Source organism: Papilio xuthus, unplaced genomic scaffold (assembly GCF_000836235.2).
Source record: "Papilio xuthus unplaced genomic scaffold, Pxut_1.1 DF827542.1, whole genome shotgun sequence".
NCBI lineage: Eukaryota > Metazoa > Arthropoda > Insecta > Lepidoptera > Papilionidae > Papilio > Papilio xuthus.
In genome coordinates this window covers 5,042,370-5,065,036 of record NW_013531107.1, presented here as the reverse complement: position 1 = coordinate 5,065,036, position 22,667 = coordinate 5,042,370, and the positions used below count along the sequence as shown (strand labels likewise).

The window sequence follows — 22,667 nt, the reverse complement described above, 5'->3', positions numbered from 1 at the left end:
TAAATAGCAAAATAAATTCATTATTATAAATAAAATCGTCAAAACACACGTTAACTTTATGATTGCTGATGTAAAAATTATAGAAGGATTATTGTGCTATCGGTTAGACGAACATTCTGCATTCATGTTATAACACAAAATGTGCCGTGTCGACATTGTAAAATTGAACAGTGCGTTGGACGAGACATCTTTGACTATTTTATTGTCCTCTATATGCGACCTATTACAGAATATATCTTTCAAAAGATGTACTATCGGGGTATCTCGCGGTATTCCACCTTAAAGCAAGACAACGCAGAAACAACAACGGATAGGATACAACTTTTGAATGTGTCTATACGACAAAAGGTCAGTCACGATTTACTGTTACTTTTTACTTTACTATTTTATTATTTTGTATAATAGGACCTTGTTTTCTCATTGCAAGGAACATTGCAATTTTTCGTAAGTGGAACACCGCGAAGGGCTCTGACTGTACTAACAAAGTTTAAATGATTTCATGTAAAATTCTTCATCAAAACATCACAATGTAAACTAGGCATAACATTGTAACATAGAAACATGTCTCGTCAGAACGCAGGTTAACAATTTTAATTATAAGTGTAAGGCGACTGTGCTCACATAACTCCGAGTACAAATTACGCGTCGCAGCGACTACATACTTAAAACATACGTCCATTACAATTTGAAAACTCTACTTATATCTAATTAATAAATCTAATTTAAATTTGTTATCCCTAATATATGCGGATACAAAAACATACATGTAGATTTGAAAAATATATATAAATAGTAAAATGAATAGCTTAAAAATCTCTCATATAGTTAGTTATAAAAATTAACTGAATATTATTTAGAAATAGTAAATGCTAAAACTACTGAATCTAGGATTTAAAAGAAAACATACCTACCTACGGACAGCATAAATCAATGATTTCCGAACAAAATGCATACAAACACCGAATACAGATTATAAAAAAAAATATTAAAAAAACATTGGGAATGTACACACAAATGCACTAAACTAAAACACACTCATGTGCGCCAACATTAAAAAAAAATAATGACAAATCCTACAAGAATTAGAGTTTTTTGTAAAATTCGTTCTCTCATTGGTCCTTAGTAGCTAACTGTATGCATACAATTGTGCTCAGGAAATTAAACAATGGAAAAATATAAACCATCCATACAATCACACAAACAACTTTTGTTGATTAGAAATTGTAAAAAAAATAACAAGTAACAACATTTCCCTTATAAAACCACATTAAAAGACTGCAAAAATCTAAGATAAAAAATCGTATTCGATATATTAAAATTGTCGTGTTCAAAAAAACCCACAAGTCTTGACATATTCATAAAAAATATAAAATCCTATCGCGTAAATATAATACGCCGAAATGTTATAAAAACTAAAAGCTTAATTTAAAAAAAAAAACATTTATAGATTTGTGGCAACACTATGTTGAAAAAACTATTGATTTATGTTAACATATCTCGAAGACTCTATTTATAACAGTACAAGCATAAACCACAAAAGTTAACCCTTAGTAGCCTGATTTACATACGAAAGTGATTTATTTCTAAAATTACTGTGTTTGCTTGATAAAATAAAACAATAATGAAATTTGTTTCTTTTTAAATTTCGTTGGAAAGAATATTATACAGTAAAATAAGTACAGCCAACCTATAAAAAAAAACTAACAGTAATGTGAACATTCGGTTTAAAAGATTGGTATCAAAATTGAAACTGTAGGCTAATAAGGGTTAAATGTTAAGAATTGATTAAAAGCTACAAGTCTTCATTTGTATATCAAAGCAACAATGTCAACTACAGGAGTCTAGTAAATAAAATATTTTCCAATAACATCGAAAGCATCGTAACAACTACAATGTAACCATGCACTAAATATATTGAAATACTTGATTTATGAAAAATATTTAGTAGATATTAGAAATAGACAAATATAAAAATGCATCTTCTATAAATCTTCACGACACAATAAACTTCTATTCATCAGCTGAACAAAGCCCCGTAGACCATAGAGAATATATTTGATAACAATACTAGCATTTGCAAGTACTAATATAATTTAAGTTGGTATCAAAAGTGACCTGCAATCAACAACACTATACAAATCTATATTCCATCTCTATCATGTAATCAGGTAGACAATTTATAAAAGCACAAACTTCTTCGTTTGTTATTATTGCTTTCGGTGAGGGCGGAGACGACTGCCCCAGCTCATCTACACATAACACAATCGCTCCTATTTCATTCAATACATTTTATCAGAATAAGTCTTGCTCTTTACGCTTAAATTATATATCCTTAATTATTATTATTTTATCATGTAGATGTAGATATCTGTCATTAGTTGACGCGCATATAAAAATATTAATGACATTGTAATATGTATGTAGCGGGAGATGCGAGTGACGCCGGAGCCCCGCGGCAGGTCACGCTGCGGTTGCGGCTGGCGGCGGTCGCTCGCATCTCCTTTTAGTTTTAGTACGAAAATAAAGTATTACGCAAATTCCAATTGTAAAGACGTACAAGCGGCGCTGTGTGTGTGCGGCAGGATCAGGTTTAGGGCAGCTGCTGCACGGGCGTCTGGCAGTAGGGGCACTCCTTGGCGGTGAGCGCGCAGCCGTCGCACAGCACGTAGTGGTTGCAGGGCGCCAGCGTGACGCTGCGCGGCTGCTCCTCGCACACCATGCACTTGGTGGCCGTCTCCAGGTACAGCACCTTCTCGATCTCCTCGAGTTCGGCGCGCGCCTGCGCCTGCATCGCCTTCAGTGCGGAGAGCGGCAGGCCGCGCAGCTCGCGCCTGCCTGCGCCTGCGCCCGCGCGAGCCGCCTCCAGCTCGCGCCGCAGGGACATGGCGTGCGCGAGCGCCTCGTCGCGCTGCCGCTCCGCCAATGCAGTTTTACGCAGCGCCTCGTCCGATTCGCGCTGCCAGGCCTCGCAAGCGGAGCGCGCCTGCGCCACGCGCTCATCACATCGCGCGGCGACGGCACGCGACGCGTGCACCTCCTCGCGCAGCCGCGACAGCTCTGTGGGCGCGGAGGGCGACGCCGACGCGAACTCGAATGGGCCCGCTCCCGCCGCTCCGAAGCTGCCCGCCTTGATGTGGGAATTGAAGAGGCGGTCGTCGGTGGAGGCGTAGCGCAGGAAGGGCGGCAGCGGGGACCCGCCGGTGGGCGGACTGAAGCCTCGCATGGGCGGGCGCGGGATGTTGACGGGCGCAGAGCCGCCGAGCAGGCCCTCGCTGTCGGAGAGGTCGCGGTCGAGCGAGGCGACCAGGTTGACAGGCTCGTCGAGATGAAGGTCGTCGAGTGCGTTGCCCACGACCTCCTGCAGCACTGTGGGGTCGAAGGTACTGCGCGGGTGCCAGGTGAACTTGTCGTCGTAGTTGCGCTGGGGGGCAGAGCCGCCGCTGGACGTGGATGCGCACTCATCGCCGTTGGTGTGGGGCGGCGCGGGCGAGGGCGCGCGTTTCTCGGGCAGCGCGGAGGACAGAAGGTCCGCAAGGTTGGTGCCGCACTCCAGGGGCGCTGTCAGATCGCGCCCGGCTGTCAGATCTTCCGCTAAACAATAAAGATAATTTCAATTCTCTTAAAACATTCATAGCTAAGTTTTTTCTGTACCTCGAGTTGGATTTTTCCAAATAAACTTAAACAAACAAAGAGTCACTCACGTTCGACGTGTGCGAATGCACAGAAGAGTCCCCGAGGGCAGTAGCCGGCCTGCTGCACGTCGTTGCACTTAGTGGACTTGTATATCTCGGGATGGAACTGCTGCTCTGTGCGGGTATGACAGTAGCCGCACGCATCGCCCACCTCACAGTTGCTGGGCTCGCCCCACTCCTCCGCGTGCTTCACGCTCGGGCACGGCGTGCTGCGGTACTTGTACTTCCTTGGTGATCTGCGCTTATCCTACAATATAACAACTACTTTAAATAAATTTCAAAAAATGTTACATGAAACAAGTAAGAGATACTTTTTGTCCATATTCCTGTGAAAGTTCTACAAAACATTTTGTTTATATAATTGTCAATGAATATAGCCTGTAATGTTCATCAATCTTTGCTTTATTTAAAAACAAATTGTTAAAAATTCTAATTGTATGATTTTCTATAAATACATTAATTCAACTCAGAGTAATATTTCATAGATACTCAGAGATTAAGAATAATAATTCTTAAATATAAAAATAAAACTCACTTTACTATTGTGATACTGCGGGCAGGCATACCCTTGTCTACATAACCTAGGCGGTCTTTTACAAGGCTCTGTTTTATATGATGATAACACGTAATTTGTATCTGAAATAGAAAAAAACCGTAGCAAAATATTCTTACATCTAATCACATATATATACTAGAAAAATATATATATATAAAGTAAATAATGTGAAAAATGTCATTCAATATATAATAATACCAAATTTTATTTGATACTACATTTCAAATACAAACCTTGCCACTTTGGATCTTCATTCATTAAATTCCTTTCTCTATCAAGAGCATTGGGTGCTGCGGCATCTCCATCCGCACCTTCCGGATTTTCTAAAGCTTGAAGTTCCCTAACATCAAGTACAGGGGGACGCAAATCTGGTGCACCATGTGCAAAGGCACAATGTGCGCCATTTTTGGTACAAAGTCCACGAGCATCCGTATCATGGACGCACATACATGTTTTGTAATACCGCAGATGGTAACGTCTTTCCGTGTCCCCTGCTGTTCTATGAAGGTATGGGCACCTGGGAGGGGAAAATAAAATGTTTAAGAACAATCTCTACTATTATAATTGAATAAGTTACGACTTCCAAGTAGTTACTATCCACATCAATCACTGACCTCTATAAATGGATTGGCTATACAATATAGTATTTTGTGCTTATTAGATTTTCGAAAATCCGGCGCTGATGGTAGCGTGTGGTTTTAGCGGTTGTGTGGATTCAAACTTATAATATATATTCTATCAACTGGCACGTAACATCAACAGATGCGTTTAATTCGGAACTTATTATAAGCAGTCACTTTCAAAACAATCTCAGATCCATTTATAGAGATCACTGAATAATAATTTTTAAAGGCTCAAGGTCAGCTATGCAGTGCGCAGTACAACCTCCCCCATAACCCTTTACATCTTGTACAATGTTCCAAGCAATCATGATGTTTCATTTATATCATAGCTATCCAGATTTTTTTTTATATCATACGGTGGCAAATTAGTGAATGGTCACCTGAAATTGCTGAACTAGGGAAGCAACCATTGCCTATAATACACACTTGCAAATGCATTGCCTGCCTTTGACATTGGAGGGAATGTAGAGAAAAATAATATTTTCCATTGACATTGAAAGCTATTTGTTTTCATTTACAGCATACTTTTATTGTAAAAGCTCATTTAAAAGTCTTATATGCATTTTCCATGTACTAGATATAAATTGTAATCTGGTAAATATTATTTCATTTAATTACAAAGTATCTCTTTTCGTTGTTAAAATGTATGTGAGTTTATCTCCATTTACTTATTCATATTAGAACTTTAGTTGCAAAAACATATATTTTATATATACCATACAGCAAACTATAGATGTTTTGTAAATATATTTCTAAACAATATAACCCAAAAAAATAATTTCAAAAATAAAAATAGGTTGAAATCCTTCCCATTGTATAGTTACAACAACTTTCCAAACATTTTACCATAGTATATTAACAAAGAGAATAAAACCAATCAAAATGTTAATAAGAATGCATATTCAAATTGCATTTCAATAATAAAAACAAGTCTTCAACGACTCGTGAAAACAATTATACATCGACAGTAAAAGAAAAAGGAAGTGGCGGTACAACAAAGCAATGTAAGACAAGGCACTCACTCATCGCCGTCTTCGCAAATGCCCGATGTCTCGTTATACTTGGCACAATAATTGTCAGCGCTATAATTAAATGATCCATCTCTTTTTCTAACGGGCCTTCTTCTTCTCTGATTATTAAAATGCCAATGAAAACATGTAAAAGGTCTATGTTGTGTACATTTATGTTGAAGAAATGATGGACACTGCTCCACTCGGAATTCCTTCAAATATCTGCAACACGACATCACTGAACTTAGTATATTGTATACTCCAATAAACTATACCTTTCGAGGAGGCACTTCCGATAAAAAACTATAAAAGAAATAACTAATTACTTATAATGATTCGGTTTTTCTGTTTGAGCTGTCAACAAAGGCTTAGATTCCGACGGCATTTTGGTGAACTATTATGTATTGCGCCTCTCGCGTCGCGCAGGGCACGCTCACCGATGACCAATTAAAATTCAATATATATGATCACGTGATACTCAGTATTTTAGAAAGCTATTAATTGTAAATAATGAAATAAATGAAGAAGATTTTCTTCAAGAGAAGCAAACATTTTAATTTTAAATGACCTTGAACTTAAAATATTTCGTTATCTCAACAAACAAGCTACAATGCACAAGATATAAAAAATACCTACAAATGTAATCAACATTGACAGAAATGTCACGTCTCATGTTTTCCTTTTATCTCTTTTTGACGCCTTCAAAAATTCATAAGTATGACTAAGACAAAAAATAGGTCGAATCGATCCATTTTTGTTTGGAAAGTAGGTATCAAAACAACAAAAAAAAACCAAGATTTATATAGTAAAAATAAGGGAAAACTTTGTCCTTTTTAATTTTAAGATCTTTTTGTAACAAATTAGGAATTTTTCGCTAAGAATGCAAAAGTAGCTTAATAACCAACCAATCCGACTTTATTTTTTTTCTTATTAATTTAACGTTTTTTTTAGTACAGATTCGAAAAATGCTGTTAATAAATTTTTCACATTAAACTAAATTATTTTCTGTTCTTAAGTTATAAATATTTTTTTGATTATTTAAAAAGCCCCTGATATACTCTATAAACTTAAACATTTTTTAATGCTCCAACACAAGTCCAATATTAACGTTGCCCAATCACTGTCCAATGGTTGAACAATATTTTAATCCGTTAAAAACTACGACCAATCGGAAAGCTTACTTTTACAACCAATAGTAACGTTGGAAACGCCACTAACCTGGCCAATCACTGTTCATAAAATTGGCGTCGCTCTTCGCCCGCCATTCTCTCGACGCCATCTTTAGCATATGATCATTGTTGTGACCCTCGTCTTAAATTTCTTATAAATATATTGTAACTTTACTTTTTCTGTAAAAAGGTGTGTAAAAGAACGTAATATATCTTAATCTACGTTTGTAACATTGAAATTTTGCTTATCTTTAGCCCGATTCACAAATGTAAAAATTTCAAAATATTTGCAATTGGTGCAATGTTTTATTGTGATTGGCAATCGTTGAAAATCAGTTTTATTTCTGTTTTAGTGAAATATGGCACGTACCAAGCAGACCGCTCGTAAATCCACAGGAGGTAAAGCACCTCGCAAACAATTAGCTACCAAAGCCGCGCGAAAATCGGCGCCTAGCACTGGAGGTGTCAAGAAACCTCATCGTTATCGCCCGGGTACAGTAGCCCTCCGAGAAATTCGTCGTTACCAGAAATCTACTGAATTGCTCATCCGTAAACTGCCGTTCCAACGTCTTGTGAGAGAAATTGCTCAAGATTTTAAGACTGATCTTCGGTTCCAGTCTGCCGCCATTGGAGCGTTGCAGGTGGGATTTAATTCAATCAAACTTTACTTGGATATGTTTTGTTAGATTATTGTGAGACTAATGAAAGGAATGTTTTATTTTCAGGAAGCTAGTGAGGCATATCTGGTGGGTCTGTTTGAAGACACCAACTTGTGCGCCATCCACGCCAAGCGCGTAACCATCATGCCCAAGGATATTCAACTAGCGCGACGAATCCGCGGAGAACGTGCTTAAACTCGGTTTAATTATAATGTATCTTATAAATTATTTGTAATTCAATTAGATATAAATTCTAACATTGTTTAACATCTCACATTTAATTCATTTAAGTCTCTTAATCATTATTGTAAGGAGGCAGCAGAACTGATTTTTATAAATATGTTCTTAATATATAAGTTTCTTTGTATTTGATGTTAGTATGACATAAGTATCTGTTATGTCGTCATTCAATATATCAATGTAATTCTTAGTAACTTGGTAATTCTAAGTAGCATAATAGTAATAGACAATATTGGCCACCAGTATGTGACCATTCCATACTAAAAACTGCACTAATGTAAACTTGTATTGAGAAATTGGTGTTAATAAATATAATTAGGACTTATCTTTTGTTTTAATTATCATTCTCCTAACATTACTATTTAATCATATCACTATAAAACAAATATTTTCAGTTCAGTTTAAATAAAAAGACATTGATATTTTAATGTTTATTACATTGCGCGAAATCTTAATCAACTACATATTAAGCTAATTAGCAAAAAGTAGGGATATAACATAATTTTAAAATATTAATATCAGTAAATGTTATATAGAAGAATACAGTAGTTACAATAAATAAAATATTCATTGGGTTAATTTAATTTCTATGGAAAATCCAGCTTATTCTACTGTATTTGCTTCTTTCATTTTCTCTTCCTCTTCTATTTCTTTTAGTCTTCTTTCAATTTCTAAAACACTTTTGCCATGCTCTTTGTTATGTTTATAAGATAAAAGCAATTGCGTCTTTTCCAAACCTTGAATTCTTTCATATAGTGATTTATTAAATTCAAGATCAATATCATTCTCTTCTCTCAATATGCAGAAATAAAGCAGGAATATGGTAACACTGCCTATAACACAATAAGGTTGATACCATGGCATATCAATTTTGATATTTTTAATGGGTCTTATGGTTTTTTTTGCTGCAGCACCGCTAGTTGAAAATTTTATAGGTTCATTTTCATTTACTTCTACATTACGACTTGAGAAGGTTCTTGCATTATGACGTCTGAAGCAGCTTCTAAAAATATAAAGCTATTTAAAACCTAACGAATTTCATACTCTCAATGAAGGTTTGATATGTTGATTTATCTTACTGATATAAATGCAAATGTTCAAATGGATGGTTGGATGTTTGTTTGAAGGTGTCTCTGGGACGGCTCAACAAAATTTGATGAAATTTGGTACACATAAGCTACTTATTAAGTTTTTTTTATTCGATGTGGATGAAGTCATTGACAACAGTTAGTATATTTATAAACTATTCAGATACAGTAAATGTAACCATAGCCATAAAAAGGATATCCTTGTTTTACTCTGCTAGACTTGTTGCCTTTGTATTCTTCTTAGGTACAGAATAGTTAAATAATTTAGTACTCTTAAGAACAACTTTTAGTATGTCAATAAAGAAATGATTTTAAACATTACTCAGGCATTAACAAGTTGTATGTTAAGATTCAAATTAACAACAACATTGGTATGAGTCATATCAATCAAGTATTGTGCAACCAAAGACGTCTGCTATCCTCATAATATTTACCAGGAATTACAGTTGGAATTATTTTTATTGTGATCAATGCATTCATGTGACCATGGTTATGCAAAATTTGCAATGTTATAGGCACTTTTGAAACATTAACTTAATATTGACCGTTGTCTACAGGGTTTCGATGTAAGACATGTTTGTTAAAATTATATAACAAGGAAAACATTGAATCATAGGAGCTGCTACTACAAAGATTACTTTGGATTCTTTCTCCGCTTTCGTCGTTTTGTCATAAGTCCGGTGTCATCTTTAGCTTGTTAATACCTACTAGCACTTCCCGTATCGCTGTTAACTCTTATAAAAAGGTCAGATCATTGGAAAGCTTAAAACTACCTTCATACAAATAAAAATAACATCACAAAATCAATTAAGCTTAACTGTACCTTACTAGAAACAAGCTTCTGTTCATTTTGTGTGTTTAGTATCTTGAATATGCTGTTTAAATCGTTGAAACTTTATGTAAATATAGGTATATTTCTAAACATAATTGGTTCGTCTGACAGATTGACATGCACATTTCCCAGATGATTTTGACACTGACAGTGCGGTGCGAGCGGAAAGCCAAAGTGCAGCCTGTTGTTGAGATCTTAAGCTCTCTTGAAATTATTTATTACTTTATATTACATTTTATTTATTCTGCACAATTAAGTAACACAAATAAAACTAAGCAATCAAATAAACCGTTTATTAAACTTAAATTTTAATTGCTACGAAGACTGGAAATCTTTTCAAGGGAAAACTCCAATGCATTTTTTATCCTAAAAGAACAAAGAATTAAATGTACATTCGAAAGGTATTTAGTTTTTCCCGCAAAGTGTGAAGAAATTACTGAGCTTCGGTGAAACTTAACAAGTTACAATTAAATGTACTAAAGTGCAATTTTCCTTCACCTACGTTGACTTCGACTGCAGCTGTAATACAAAGATAAAATAAACCGATTTTTGTAAATAGAATACCTAACAAATTCGTGGCCTGTTTCTGGTTCATTCAACAGCCGATCTCGGTCTTTTACGGCGTTTTGTTTTCTTTGCGTTACTTCTTTAAGCTTTCTATCAAACTCGCCCACTTCTTTAACTGGGAGGGTTTTAGCTTTTGGCAATGTTACCACCGATTTCGGTTTCATAAGAAGTGCCATAACATCATAATTATCCGACGCCATATGTACCGCATTGCATAGAGATGACCGTATATTCCAAACCGTCGTAATACCTTCGTCCTGACCACAATAAAAGTCTTATTACTGTACCTTAAAATCAATTACAAAACAATCAGATAGGTGCCTAAAAATAACATAATTAAATACTGTATTCGAATAACGAACCAAAACAATATCGTTACTAATATAATAAAGTGCATTAAATTATACTTAAATATCTTATACTAAAACACTTCCTTTTTTCCCCCCTAAGATATTAATTTTAAAATACCGATTTTCGTCTTAATTCTTCTAATTCTTTTCTACTAGCTTCAATTTGAGCTAACAAAGCATCACGGCGTATTTTGTCTAATTCTAGCTGGCTACGGAGTTTGTTAATTATTTTGGTTAATTCTCTTTGTTCCTTTTCAGATTTCTCTATCTGAATCACTGTCTCTCTTATGTTTTTGTTAAGAGATGCGATTGTTGATTCTACTGCAAAATAATAATTTTAATATTAAAATTGTATTCTGAAAACCCAAATAAAGAAACCGAACCTAAAACTACCTTTGATAATAATTAGAATAAACATAAAAAACTGTCGCTGTAATTTTCAGACACTTTATGATCACGATTGCTAATTTTAAACATATAGGTATTAACTAAATTAACGTCCCGAATAAGTATGCATTATCTTACAATCACGATTTTCCTTTAATTTAATTTCAGCGTTTTGTTCTTGGAGTTTAATTTCCTCTATAGTTGTAGCAAGGGACTTATCCATTTTATTTCTAGTTACTAACTTTAATAAATATAATTATATAGTCACGTGTTTTACCGCTGTAAGAAGAAAATTTAATTGTCCTGAAAAAAAGTTTTGTATTTTTTAAAATCGAGAATTGAAAGAATGTAAAAGGCACAGCCAACAAAACGTTAACAAGTTCATTAACTATTTTAATTAGAGAAAACCTAGTAACATTTTATTTATATTTTATCATCGAATATTTCTTTCAAATATTGCAAATAAATAAATAACACAAAATTGTTTTAATATTTTTAGTATTTATGCGTGAAATTAAACTATTATTACCGTTTCCATGGAAATGTTAACGTTACCGGGGAAATTTAAAAACAGTCACGTACCTCGTTTAAAATAGTATTTCATTAAATTACCAGAATTATTTATTTTTATAGAATTAGAATATTGTAATGAAAATATTACAATATTTTAAATAATATGGAAACGCCTGATTCAAATGGATATGTTAATATCACTTGGCCGAGTAAAAATATTCCTCACGGCGGTATCTTTCACACAAAAGTTCACGACTTCTCACCTGCTCAACAATCATTTCTAAAAGGTAACAGACCAGGACGGAAAGAGACGAAATACAGTTTTGAATACTCTTTATTTCAAACTTACGCCATTCTTTAAAGAACAATTCACTCAGTATAGTGACGAAATTATATTATTTACAGTGTTGTTAGATGAATCAAAGTTTACAATCGAGCAGCGTCGTAAAACTGCATTCACTTTACGTCAAAACGACGGCCGCAAAGAGAAACCAGCGCCCAAAGCGAGAGAGAACGTGAGGATTCTCCGACCACGTACTTCATGTCGACGCTCCCTCTCTGCAATACGTGCTTCTGGAGTACTCGAGCCCGATACGTAAGTTCTACGACTGAAGCAGTGTTGAGAGTAACAATTTTTTTTAAAGTTAACGATTGAATATTCCATGAAAGGATAAGCAATACATGATTTATGGTAATAGTGCGGAGAAACAGTTATAATTCTATTCTTTTCCTCATCATTAAAAATATTTTCTATGTATTGAGTTTTCTTGTGTTAGGTATAAACCGTTAAAGCGCGGCGAAGACCGCGAGAAGCTGAAAGAACGACTTGCAGACTTCATGACCTACGGAGACTTAGGTCAGCGACCGCCGAAACCAGCTCGTCCCATCAAAATCCCTCCAAAGTTACCAACAAACAAAGAGAAATGGAATGATTGTAAGTCATTTATTCTTTAAGATCCAAAACCAGACTTGAAAAACAGTTTCCAAGAAAGGCGGAGATATTCTTTTGGGGCCTTATCTTCGTCTTTCTTTGAAGATTATTTATATTTAGTGCAGAGGAATAACATCTCTCAAATGTCGCCTCTAATACAAATTATACTTATATATAGTAAGGAACATTTATTATATATTTATTCTTTACGATCTACTTCTAGTGGTGACACAAATCCGCGAGCGGGCTGACTGGTTAGCAGAGATGGAGATGTTAGGAGAAGCGGACCTCCATCGTGAGGTGATACAGGACCAGATCGCGGAGAGGATCCGCGCGTTGGACGCCCTGGGCATCGATAGCGAGTGCTCGTCGGCCAGGTCCAGACGGTCGGGATTCAGCGTGCTCGACACTGGTAGAAGAAGTGTTAGAAGCAAGGATAGTGATAATACAGGTAAAAGAATGTTTACGATTTATTATTTGAGTTGTAAATTAGTGCAATTTACAAATGGTCCGGAAGAGGAAGAAATGTTGGGTCTTAACAATGGGTAGGAAGACTTGGTTATTTTACTCATTGTCTATCATCTACTATTTACCTTCATTATGTTAATCATTTGAAATTTCTAGAGCGCACAACGTCATCTAAAGAAAAGAAAGTCCTAAAGAAAGGACCAACAAAAAAGAATAAAGAAGTTGAAGAGAATGTCGACGCTTACAGCCGATTGTCGCCATTGGAGTACACACCACGGCGAAGAGTTTGATTCAATATACAATTTGAATTTCATTTTTTAATTATATTTGAAACTTTTCATAAATGTACATTTTCGTCCAGTAATAATAAAAAAGTAATGTTGGATAAATCTTTTGGTGTAATATAAACATTTATTTACTCAAAAATGTATTTTGTTAATTTGTATATCATTGTTTTTATTTACATATAACTTACATTAGGTTTATGTACATTACATAATAAAGTGATATAAGTTTTTCACTGATTATTGTAGTAGATACATTGAATCCATCTTAGTAACAGACAGAGCAAAACAAAAAATTTGTGGCATACAAAATGTTAATCTTCATCACTATCAATGATAAGTCTTTTTGATTTTTTGGCTTTTGGTTCTGCAATTGGAGATACCTTTTTGCTTTTTTCTGGGCTCTCTTGTCTCACCTCATCATTACTAGATTCTTTTGATTCTAAATCTCTCGGAGCTGGTCTATCCAAATCAAAATTTGAATACTTTCTGACTGTCATTTTCAATGAAAAATCAACATCAGTCACAGACTCCATGTTTGGACCTTTTTTTAAATAAGATATTGTTGAGTAAGGTGTGAAATGAAAATCTTCCACAATATATCCGTTAATTAATAAAAATGCAATTACATCTTCACCTAAATTACGTGAGAATTTAGGTTCTACACATTTATGTCTTAGATTAACTGGACCCGTCAAGAACCAAGCACTCAGCAACTTTTGTGCTGTTAGTTTTGTGTCAGTGCTCTCAGCTTTATCAAATACACATGATATAGCCTGACAGTGATTTTCAAGACTTATTTCTTTTAAAACAGAACAAGGATTAGTGCAAACATCACACATTTTATTACAATCTGCTAATCCCCAATCTTCTTCAAAATGCTCCGCAATAAGCTGTCTCCTGCAGTATTTCCCATTAAGACAGTACTTGATCATACCATACAATTTGTCCAAATTGCCAGCAGATGAGAATACCATCGGACTCACTTTAAAAATGTCCTGCATTCTAAATAATGTCACACATTCTGCCCGCTTACCATCTCTACCAGCTCTGCCACTTTCTTGGTAATAGTTCTCCATGGATTTACTTATTGTATGATGTATTATAAACCTAACATCAGGTTTGTCAATACCCATTCCAAAAGCAACAGTTGCCACAATTGCTTGATAGTATTTGTCATGCCATTTACTGTGAACTTTGCTTCTACTACATGCTTCCATTTGAGCATGATAACAACCTACTTTTAACCCTCTTTTTCGTAATTCTTCCGCCAAATCCTGACATTCCTTTATACTATTTGTATAAATAATACCACTCTCACCTTTATATCTAAACTTCAAGAGTTTCTCTAGAATTGTAACACATTCCTCTTGAGAGGTTGGTTTTTCTAATATTTTGTAAAATAAATTAGGTCTGTTAAAGGTGGATTTAATAACTAAACATCCTTGTATGTTTAGTATTTTTTGTACATCATTTAATACATGTGCAGTTGCTGTTGCAGTCAAACCTAGAATGGGTACATTAGGAAACATACCAGATAATATTCCTAAAAATTTATAATCTGGCCGAAAATCATGTCCCCATTGTGAACAGCAGTGAACCTCATCTATGGCTATTCTTTGCAGCCTACCATCTGCGTAACACTTTTGCAAATTAGCCATGAACATCTTACTCTTTGCAAGTCTTTCAGGTGTAACATATAGTAATTTTATGGGTGTATTTTTGTCTTTAAGTAAATTTAAAACTGCTGTTGTTTCATCTCTTGAAGTTGTGCTTGTTATAAGTTTTGCGGGAATGTTTCTGATAGTCAATAACCTTACTTGATCTTCCATTAAAGAAATGAGGGGTGAAATGACAATTGTTATGCCAGGTTTTATCAGAGCTGGTAATTGATAGCACAAACTTTTGCCAGCACCTGTCGGCATCACAACTAAGGCATGTTGTCCTGCTATTGTTGAGTTAATAGCACTCAACTGTTTAGGTCGAAATGAATTTAGTTTAAAAGTATGGCGGAGAACCCTGTTAACGTCTTCTGACCATTCGTAAGTAGTTCCAGCCCAATCCACTTTTGCTAATGATTCAGATTTAATCTTATCTATTGTTTTTCTCAATAACGTTTTCTTTTCTTGCAACTCGCGTTGCCGGTTTTTCCATTTTGCTATCTCGCTACCGACCTTATTAAGCTCTTTTTCAACACTTTTTATTTCTTGTTCAATTTCTGCTACACTATTCATATTACAATTGCACAGTGTCAGGTACTCCAAATTATTTACTTGTTTCTTTCCAAAATACTAACCTGACTATTTAATCGACACAATGTTATACTAAAACACTTTATATTACTACAGTAATAAACTTTCGTCGTACTTAACAATTTGAATACAAAGTTTTTTGTATTTTTTGTACATAAATATGTTTTTTTCTTTTCATCAAAAGTCTCCGCTTTGAAAACATGACAATGTCAATAGACAACCAAAGAGTATATTGGTTGAGAATTGAACTACGTTGACGTTGACAGTTGTTACTTCAAGATTATAGCGACATGTGCGACATGCGACATGCCACTTACAAAAATTAGCAGTAGGGAAGAAGTGGTGGTACCCAAAAGTATTGTAGATTTTGACTAGGAATACAACTCTGCGTAGAAAATAATACTTATTTATCTTTTCTGGAAATTTTACAGAATTATTAATAATTTACATCACATTTATGTCAGTAAATTTGTTATATGTATTATAATATTATAACAAAAAATCTACATTAATATAATAGTAATCGATAAATTACATAAAACTAGGGTGCTGATTGAATAATATTATGTTTTATTATTGATCTACTTCTTTCACTTGGTACGAGTTTGTAATAACGGATGTTGCTTATTGAGCAAGTTAGTGATAGATTAGATACTTTTATCGTATGTTACATGGGATCAGTATAAAAAGTAAACGAAAAGACAAAAATGCTTCTCTTTACTTTTCTTTTAATATTGTACGTGTAAGAATTTATATTTTTAAAGAAAATCCCATAGCACTGACCGTTACAATAATGTTTCAGGTATATGGTTTCGTGTGATAATGAAACGGTTACACTCGTACTAGCCAGAGGAGGTTCAAAAGGTATACGACTTAAAAATCTACAGACAGTAGGTGGTTTAAGTCTTTTAGCACGATCTATTTTAACGGCGAGAAAAGCGGGATTATCAAACATTACTGTATCTACTGATCACCCATTGATTGCTTTGGAAGCTTTGAAATGTTAGTTGTTTTTGGGGATACATCTTCATGTGATAAAACTGTATTTTTGGGGGTTTTAATAAAAACGTGAACTGTTTTAGATGGTGCTTCACCTTTTCGACGAAGTTTTATAACAGCATCACATTTTGCTCCGTCAATTTGGGGCGTGGAGGAATTTATTGCCTCCACACCAAAAGCAAAAGTAATAGTTTTAATTCAAGCGACTTCTCCTTTTATTTCGTACTTGAATCTTAAAGATGCTATTAGGAAATTGAATTACCCAAAACCTTATGATTGTGTGTTTGCAGTGACAAGGTATTTGGCACTTTTAATAAATAAATATAGCAGTTAACGAATTGAAAATGAAAAAGAAATGTATTTTAGAAGCTTCAAACTACGGTGGAACTTCGTGAACGGAAAGCTTATTCCGAAAAACTTCGATAGTGTTAGAAGACCGCGGAGACAAGACTGGCACGGTGAATTAATAGAAACTGGGGCATTTTATATATCACGAGTTGAATTAATACAACAAGGACTTTTACAAAATAATAAGTAAGTGATAATATTTTTTTTTTGGAAATATCAAATTATATGAAATTGAGGTTTCCGAACCGAACAAAGTTGCTAATTTCTGAACGTGACTTAACTTTTCCGCGCTGGCGGAATTTTATTTACGAAATATTTCTAAAGGTTTATTTTAATTATAAAAGTGACATTGTAAATAAAATAAACAAAGTTCCTTTTCAGCTGTACTGTTGCCGAAATTAATGCCAAAGAAAGTTTGGAAATTGATTCTTATTACGATTTGAAAGTTGCAAATGTTTTACTTAGTTCTAACTTAATTTTGACTTAGTTTGGATCATTTAAAGTTTGACAAAACAAATACTTAAAAAAAAGACAAGTAAGTTTATGCTTAATTATTTTTACGCAAATCAATTTACCTTTTTTTAAGTTTGTCCTATAAAAATAATTTTATTAATCACATTAAATTATAGGACAAATTTTTAAAATCAATCGTTTGTTTTAAAAGATTCCTCCTAATGATGAAATGGACAATTTGGGATCATCCCAAGTTTATCTTATTCACAATAAATAAGAACTTCAGAACAGGCCAAAGAAATAAACATGAAAGTAGACAGTTTTGCACATTATTTGAGAACAAATTATCAATTTAATCAAAAAACTTATATTAGAAATAATTAACACTAGGTCTTAGACTGTCATGGTGCGGTGATACAATGTTTTACTCAATTATTTTCTTCCCATCATTAGAATCTCTGTGTCTCGCAACTAAAATATGAAAGTTACATTTTCTATTGCACCAATTTTATTCTAATACATCAATAATATTTTTCATTGAATTGGATTGTGTATAGGATGGAGTTTTTAATACATAACAGTTTAAAATGAATCCAATGTTTGTAGTGAATATATATTTTCGCATATTTCCACCCACTTTTGCAACATACATTTTTTTATCAGGCATATGATATAAGCATATTACACCTTATTTTTTATATCATATATTATTTTCAGTTACAACAAGTAAATATGACTAATTTGGATATAATAACATTTGAAGACCTCGAGGCAACAGATGTAATTAGTGTAGAATTAGTACCAGAACGTAAAGGATTAATACTAAAGCATTGTGAATATTACGTAAGCTCAAGAAGACACGGAACAACTGTGACCCGCAGATATAATGAGTTTGTTCAACTGTGTGATGTTTTTTGTGCTAAATATCCTTATCGGTAAGTAAATAAATTTTATTATAATACATACTATCTGTTACCCGCGACTCCGTCCGTGTGGATATATAAAAAAAACTTAATTAGTGTAGCCCACCCATCCATCTAAACATTCGCATTTATAATATTAGTAAGTTAAATAAAAAGGCATAAATTCGAAAAAAATATAATAAATAGTATCCTATGTCCATCTCCATGTTCTAAGCTCCCTCCTCACCAATTTTCAACCATATCGATAAAGCTGTTCTTGAGTAATAAATAGTGTAACTAACACGACTTTCTTTTATATATATAGATGTGTAATTATTAAGATAACTGTTTTTATTATGTCTTAACATCAATATGGTGAATGCTATTCATGTTTGTTACTCAGAAGAATGGTTAGAGATTACAAATCTTAGGCACTCTGGTTGTTTAATGAATAACATTCATAGTTATTTGGAAATTACTATAATAATATATGTTAAAATACCCTTAACCACACATGTGTATGTTGACAACAATTTCATAACATCCGGTTTGCTACTAAATTTAAAAATGCTTGATAGTATTAAGCTACATTTAATCATCGAGTAAACAATCAGTTTGTTTTGTCGTTCTCTGGTAAAAATAAACCTTTGCAATTATGTATGTTTTTATCACTATCATTGTGAACTAACTGACCTTGGTTCAATTAATTGTTTGTTGATAAAAAAAAATATTTATCCCATTTATTACATTGTAGAGCTTATTATCATAATAAACTTAAAAAATAATACATATTTTTTGTTTAATTTGATGTTGATGGAAATACTAGGTAATAATTTAAAGCGATAGTAGTTTTTGTGTAGTTTTGCTTAATCTCAAAACTGTCGGCTTAGATGTTGTAGTATTTAGCAACTAAGGGCGTGTTAGTAGTCAGTGTTAAGTTTTAAAAATGCACTGATTGATAAAAACCCTAAAAAGAAAAAATCTTAGCGGCCAGTATTATTCGCCAAGTAATACTGGCCACCATATTTCATGTCTACAGAGGTCTTGTCAGTTGTGTTTGGTTTACATTATGCCAGTATAGTAGGATAGTAGCGCTTAAGATCAGAGCTGGCATACAATTGGCATAATGTGAACACTAACTGGCGCCAGTGAGCACTACTGTGCGACGGCATTATATAAATCGATTGTAACAGCGCTGTATGCCGCTTGCCACCTAAACGCGTGGTAGTCGGCGGTGGCAGCCCTGTTTTCCTGCAGCGGCGACGAGCAGCGCTCCAGCGTTGGCTGACCCTCGTGGCGCGACATCCGGTGCTCGCGCACGACGCAGACTTACGTACCTTCCTCTGTGAATCGTCTTCAAGGTTGGATAAGCCGAAGCATGATGAATTCGTACTGGCTGGTACCCAAGATGAATCTCCAGTAAGTTCGTTCTTCTTTAAAGAGATGGCTCCGCGCCTGTAAAAATCCTTTTAAAATGTGACCTATGAACTCTGTTATCTGAACTGACACAGTAGTGTTAAAAATAATAACTCAAGTTTCTTTTATTTTTTAAAATTAAAAAAAAACAAATTGTTCTTTCCAGGCCCAAATTTCTATAGATGAAATGCAGGCAGCTTTCGTATCAGAGCAGGAGCAGCTACGTTTGGTGCAGCTAGGACTTAACAGATTATATAAAATATTCGAAAGAGGTTGGTTGTAATTAAAATTATCACATCAAATGTCTGCCTAGATTGAATTTTACTATTTTTTGTACTTATTAAAGTTCCCTTTCCAATACGTGTCTACTTTTTCAACCATGAAAGAAAGTAATCATAACCATTATAAATTATTCAAACTTTCGTGAGATATGAGCATAATTTAATATATGAACGGCTAAAACACGTATGTTCGTCCAGTGTCGGCACCGACTACTATGTTCATATGTCAAGTTTTGAGCCCTTACCCATATGAAGGGAACCGACGACCTCGAAACTAGTCGGTGCCGACACTGCATAAATATACATGAGTGTTTTAGTACTTTATATTTTAGTTTATAACTGTTTTAGCACATGGACCAATGCCTACAAGAAATATAAATATCTGTAAGTGATCAGGTAATATGGTACGGTTGTGTATTATCAGTGGGGGGTCGGTGCGAGGCGGAGCGCGCGGACATCAGGGAGCTGGGCGCGGCGCTGAGCGCGCTCGCCACCGCGCCCGCAGAGCCCCCCGCCTGGCTCGCCGTCAGGCATGCCATCAAGACTGCTGCTGAGTAAGTTGGGAAATAATTTGTTTAGACCCATTCTAGGACACTATGGAACTGACACGCAAATATGAAATAGGTTTTTTATCTTTAATTCATCAGTCTAGCTACAACAATGGGTGAATCTTCCATAGAGGAGGTGGACTATGAGTACGGCGCAGGTGCTAAAATACTGCTGGCCTTAGATGCCCTCGGAGCGTACAGGTGTGCTATTTTAATTCTTTATAAATTTCTCTATATTTTCAAACTTAAAAATAAAAGTAATCTGTTGTGCCTACATAAGAAATTTATTTGAAGTTATGGAATAAAATTCCTTGATAATTTAAAAAAAATGTTTCGCTGCGATGGACGCGCAGGGATACATTTTTTCACGAACGCCGCGCGACAGTCAACAATTGACTGAGTGAGACGTCACTCCAAGTGTATCTCACTTCTGTTCATATTAGATATGTGTGTGTGAGTGTGGGTGTATGTGTGTCAGGGAGCTATGCGGGCGGCTGACGCGCGGGCTGCACGGCGAGCGCGCGGCCGCTGCAGCTGCGCAGGCGCACTCGGCCGCCGCCACCTTATTGCGCAAACGACATCGGTTTGCCCTTACCTGCTGCTTAGAGGTAAACTTTCTTTTTAATTCTCGATCTTTATATGAACTGTTCTGTCATAAACGATATTAAGATTTTTTATGTCATTTAGCTTAAGTTTAACCAAACCGTTCGTTTGATAGAGCTTTGATTCTTATGATTGTCACTGTTTACAAATGTAAAGATTTTTACCATACATTTTGATTATCTATAAAAGGCAGTTTAAAAGAAATATTTAAATGAATTTCTTCTTTATCAAAATAAAAGTAATATCTTTTATTTACTAGTTCTATCTTAACTACTTATAGTTATTTCCTTATGTTTAAAACGTGTATATTTATGAGATTTGTGGTACACAATGAAGGAGAGCCGCGTGGCTCGCGCGTACGCACTGGCGGCGCTGGAATGCCTGCAGGAGCCGCTGCGCACGCACGGCGTCGCACACTCGCGCATTGCCACACTGTGGGCCGACCTGCACTCCGCTCTCACATACACACATACAAACAAAACAAAATAACTATCACATATGCATATAATCTGTTTCAAATGAAAGCTCTAATGTAGTAAACTGACAAATTTCAACATGGCGGCCATCATAGATTAGTGATTGTCAAATTGTTACATGAATTATGTTTATATTTTGGATATTGTAAATTTTGGCCTAATATGTGAGATGAGATGCATTGTTTATATTAGGCTTTCGTTTGAAATAAATAATACTTGATTTTTCGTGTCACTTTTGTTCCAATTTAGTGCGAAAACTTTTAGAACAACAATACCGGTTTTCATTTTTTATTTATCACAATATTTTAAATGCTTAAATCCTTAAAATTAAATAAAAAACAGTCACACACGTTATAACAGCTTTAAAGTAGAAATTTTGTCCAACATATTTCTACTTTAAAGCTTTATTTTCTCGCTTTGTTAATCTTTTACGATGTTAATATTATTATATCTGTTGCCTCGAATGAATTAAAATTATACAAATATTTTATTATTTATTTTAAGAATGAGAGAATTATACATAAATACAGTATTCTATATTTATAGTTTTATGAAGACAACTTTATCGTAATACTCCAAAAAAATAACTCAAGCATAATAAAAGATAACCGAATTTTATGAGAAGGAATAACAGTGGCTTTCTGAGACCAAAATCTTCGTTTAAAATATTTTATAGGTTTTGTAAAAGATATTGACGGATGACGTTGTTTTATATAGAGATTTTGGTTTGAGAAACCAACGGTAGGGCATTTTATATTTATATAATCATTCATTTATATGATTTTATAGCTTACATATATAAGATGAATTGACTCACGTATAATATGGTGCTTTTTACAAAGATATAGTTATTAATTATGGCTGCTATATAAAGGCCTCTATATACATTTATTAATATATAATCTTAGAATAATAAAAGACATATATTTTAGTCCTCAATAGCCTAGTGGTTAAGGGTACGGATTTCCGATCATGTGGTCAGGTAAACCATGTCCGAGCGCAAGTGGAGCTTAGTTGGAA

General features: G+C 34.6%; 7 protein-coding genes across 7 annotated transcripts; 3 read left to right on the top strand and 4 right to left on the bottom strand.

The window, feature by feature from the left end:
• Nucleotides 1–1,686: 1,686 nt before the first annotated feature.
• unk (RING finger protein unk) lies at nt 1,687–6,475 on the bottom strand. Its single transcript, XM_013313891.1, has 6 exons — nt 6,208–6,475; nt 5,894–6,103; nt 4,482–4,765; nt 4,228–4,328; nt 3,702–3,939; nt 1,687–3,591 (listed from the first exon to the last, which is right to left on the bottom strand). Exons 1-6 carry the CDS (start codon nt 6,264–6,266, stop codon nt 2,591–2,593), a joined length of 1,893 nt encoding a protein of 630 aa, XP_013169345.1. The 5' UTR covers nt 6,267–6,475; the 3' UTR covers nt 1,687–2,590.
• A 685-nt stretch (nt 6,476–7,160) lies between these two features.
• On the top strand, nt 7,161–8,274 carry LOC106119139 (histone H3.3). The gene is given in 3 exon segments (NM_001312761.1): nt 7,161–7,240; nt 7,404–7,691; nt 7,776–8,274. Coding segments are annotated over 2 exon segments (411 nt in total). The 5' UTR covers nt 7,161–7,240; nt 7,404–7,409; the 3' UTR covers nt 7,905–8,274.
• Nucleotides 8,275–8,365: 91 nt separating this feature from the next.
• On the bottom strand, nt 8,366–9,993 carry LOC106118837 (uncharacterized). The gene is made up of 2 exons (XM_013313592.1): nt 9,861–9,993; nt 8,366–8,952 (listed from the first exon to the last, which is right to left on the bottom strand). Exons 1-2 carry the CDS (start codon nt 9,884–9,886, stop codon nt 8,553–8,555), a joined length of 426 nt encoding a protein of 141 aa, XP_013169046.1. The 5' UTR covers nt 9,887–9,993; the 3' UTR covers nt 8,366–8,552.
• Nucleotides 9,994–10,070: 77 nt separating this feature from the next.
• Nucleotides 10,071–11,424, bottom strand: LOC106118784 (uncharacterized). Its single transcript, XM_013313531.1, has 4 exons — nt 11,312–11,424; nt 10,905–11,107; nt 10,758–10,779; nt 10,071–10,710 (listed from the first exon to the last, which is right to left on the bottom strand). Exons 1-4 carry the CDS (start codon nt 11,394–11,396, stop codon nt 10,364–10,366), a joined length of 657 nt encoding a protein of 218 aa, XP_013168985.1. The 5' UTR covers nt 11,397–11,424; the 3' UTR covers nt 10,071–10,363.
• A 327-nt stretch (nt 11,425–11,751) lies between these two features.
• LOC106118883 (UPF0193 protein EVG1 homolog) lies at nt 11,752–13,458 on the top strand. Its single transcript, XM_013313648.1, has 5 exons — nt 11,752–11,973; nt 12,092–12,281; nt 12,463–12,620; nt 12,841–13,068; nt 13,242–13,458. The coding sequence occupies exons 1-5, from the start codon at nt 11,850–11,852 to the stop codon at nt 13,373–13,375; spliced, it is 834 nt and encodes a 277-aa protein (XP_013169102.1). The 5' UTR covers nt 11,752–11,849; the 3' UTR covers nt 13,376–13,458.
• A 52-nt stretch (nt 13,459–13,510) lies between these two features.
• Nucleotides 13,511–15,833, bottom strand: LOC106119167 (ATP-dependent DNA helicase Q1). Its single transcript, XM_013314069.1, has one exon. The coding sequence runs from the start codon at nt 15,601–15,603 to the stop codon at nt 13,684–13,686; it is 1,920 nt and encodes a 639-aa protein (XP_013169523.1). The 5' UTR covers nt 15,604–15,833; the 3' UTR covers nt 13,511–13,683.
• Nucleotides 15,834–17,268: 1,435 nt separating this feature from the next.
• Nucleotides 17,269–21,919, top strand: LOC106118839 (sorting nexin-8). Its single transcript, XM_013313595.1, has 8 exons — nt 17,269–17,503; nt 18,139–18,356; nt 19,517–19,742; nt 19,906–20,011; nt 20,445–20,574; nt 20,668–20,769; nt 21,047–21,176; nt 21,508–21,919. The coding sequence occupies exons 2-8, from the start codon at nt 18,154–18,156 to the stop codon at nt 21,658–21,660; spliced, it is 1,050 nt and encodes a 349-aa protein (XP_013169049.1). The 5' UTR covers nt 17,269–17,503; nt 18,139–18,153; the 3' UTR covers nt 21,661–21,919.
• The last annotated feature ends 748 nt before the right edge of the window (nt 21,920–22,667 follow it).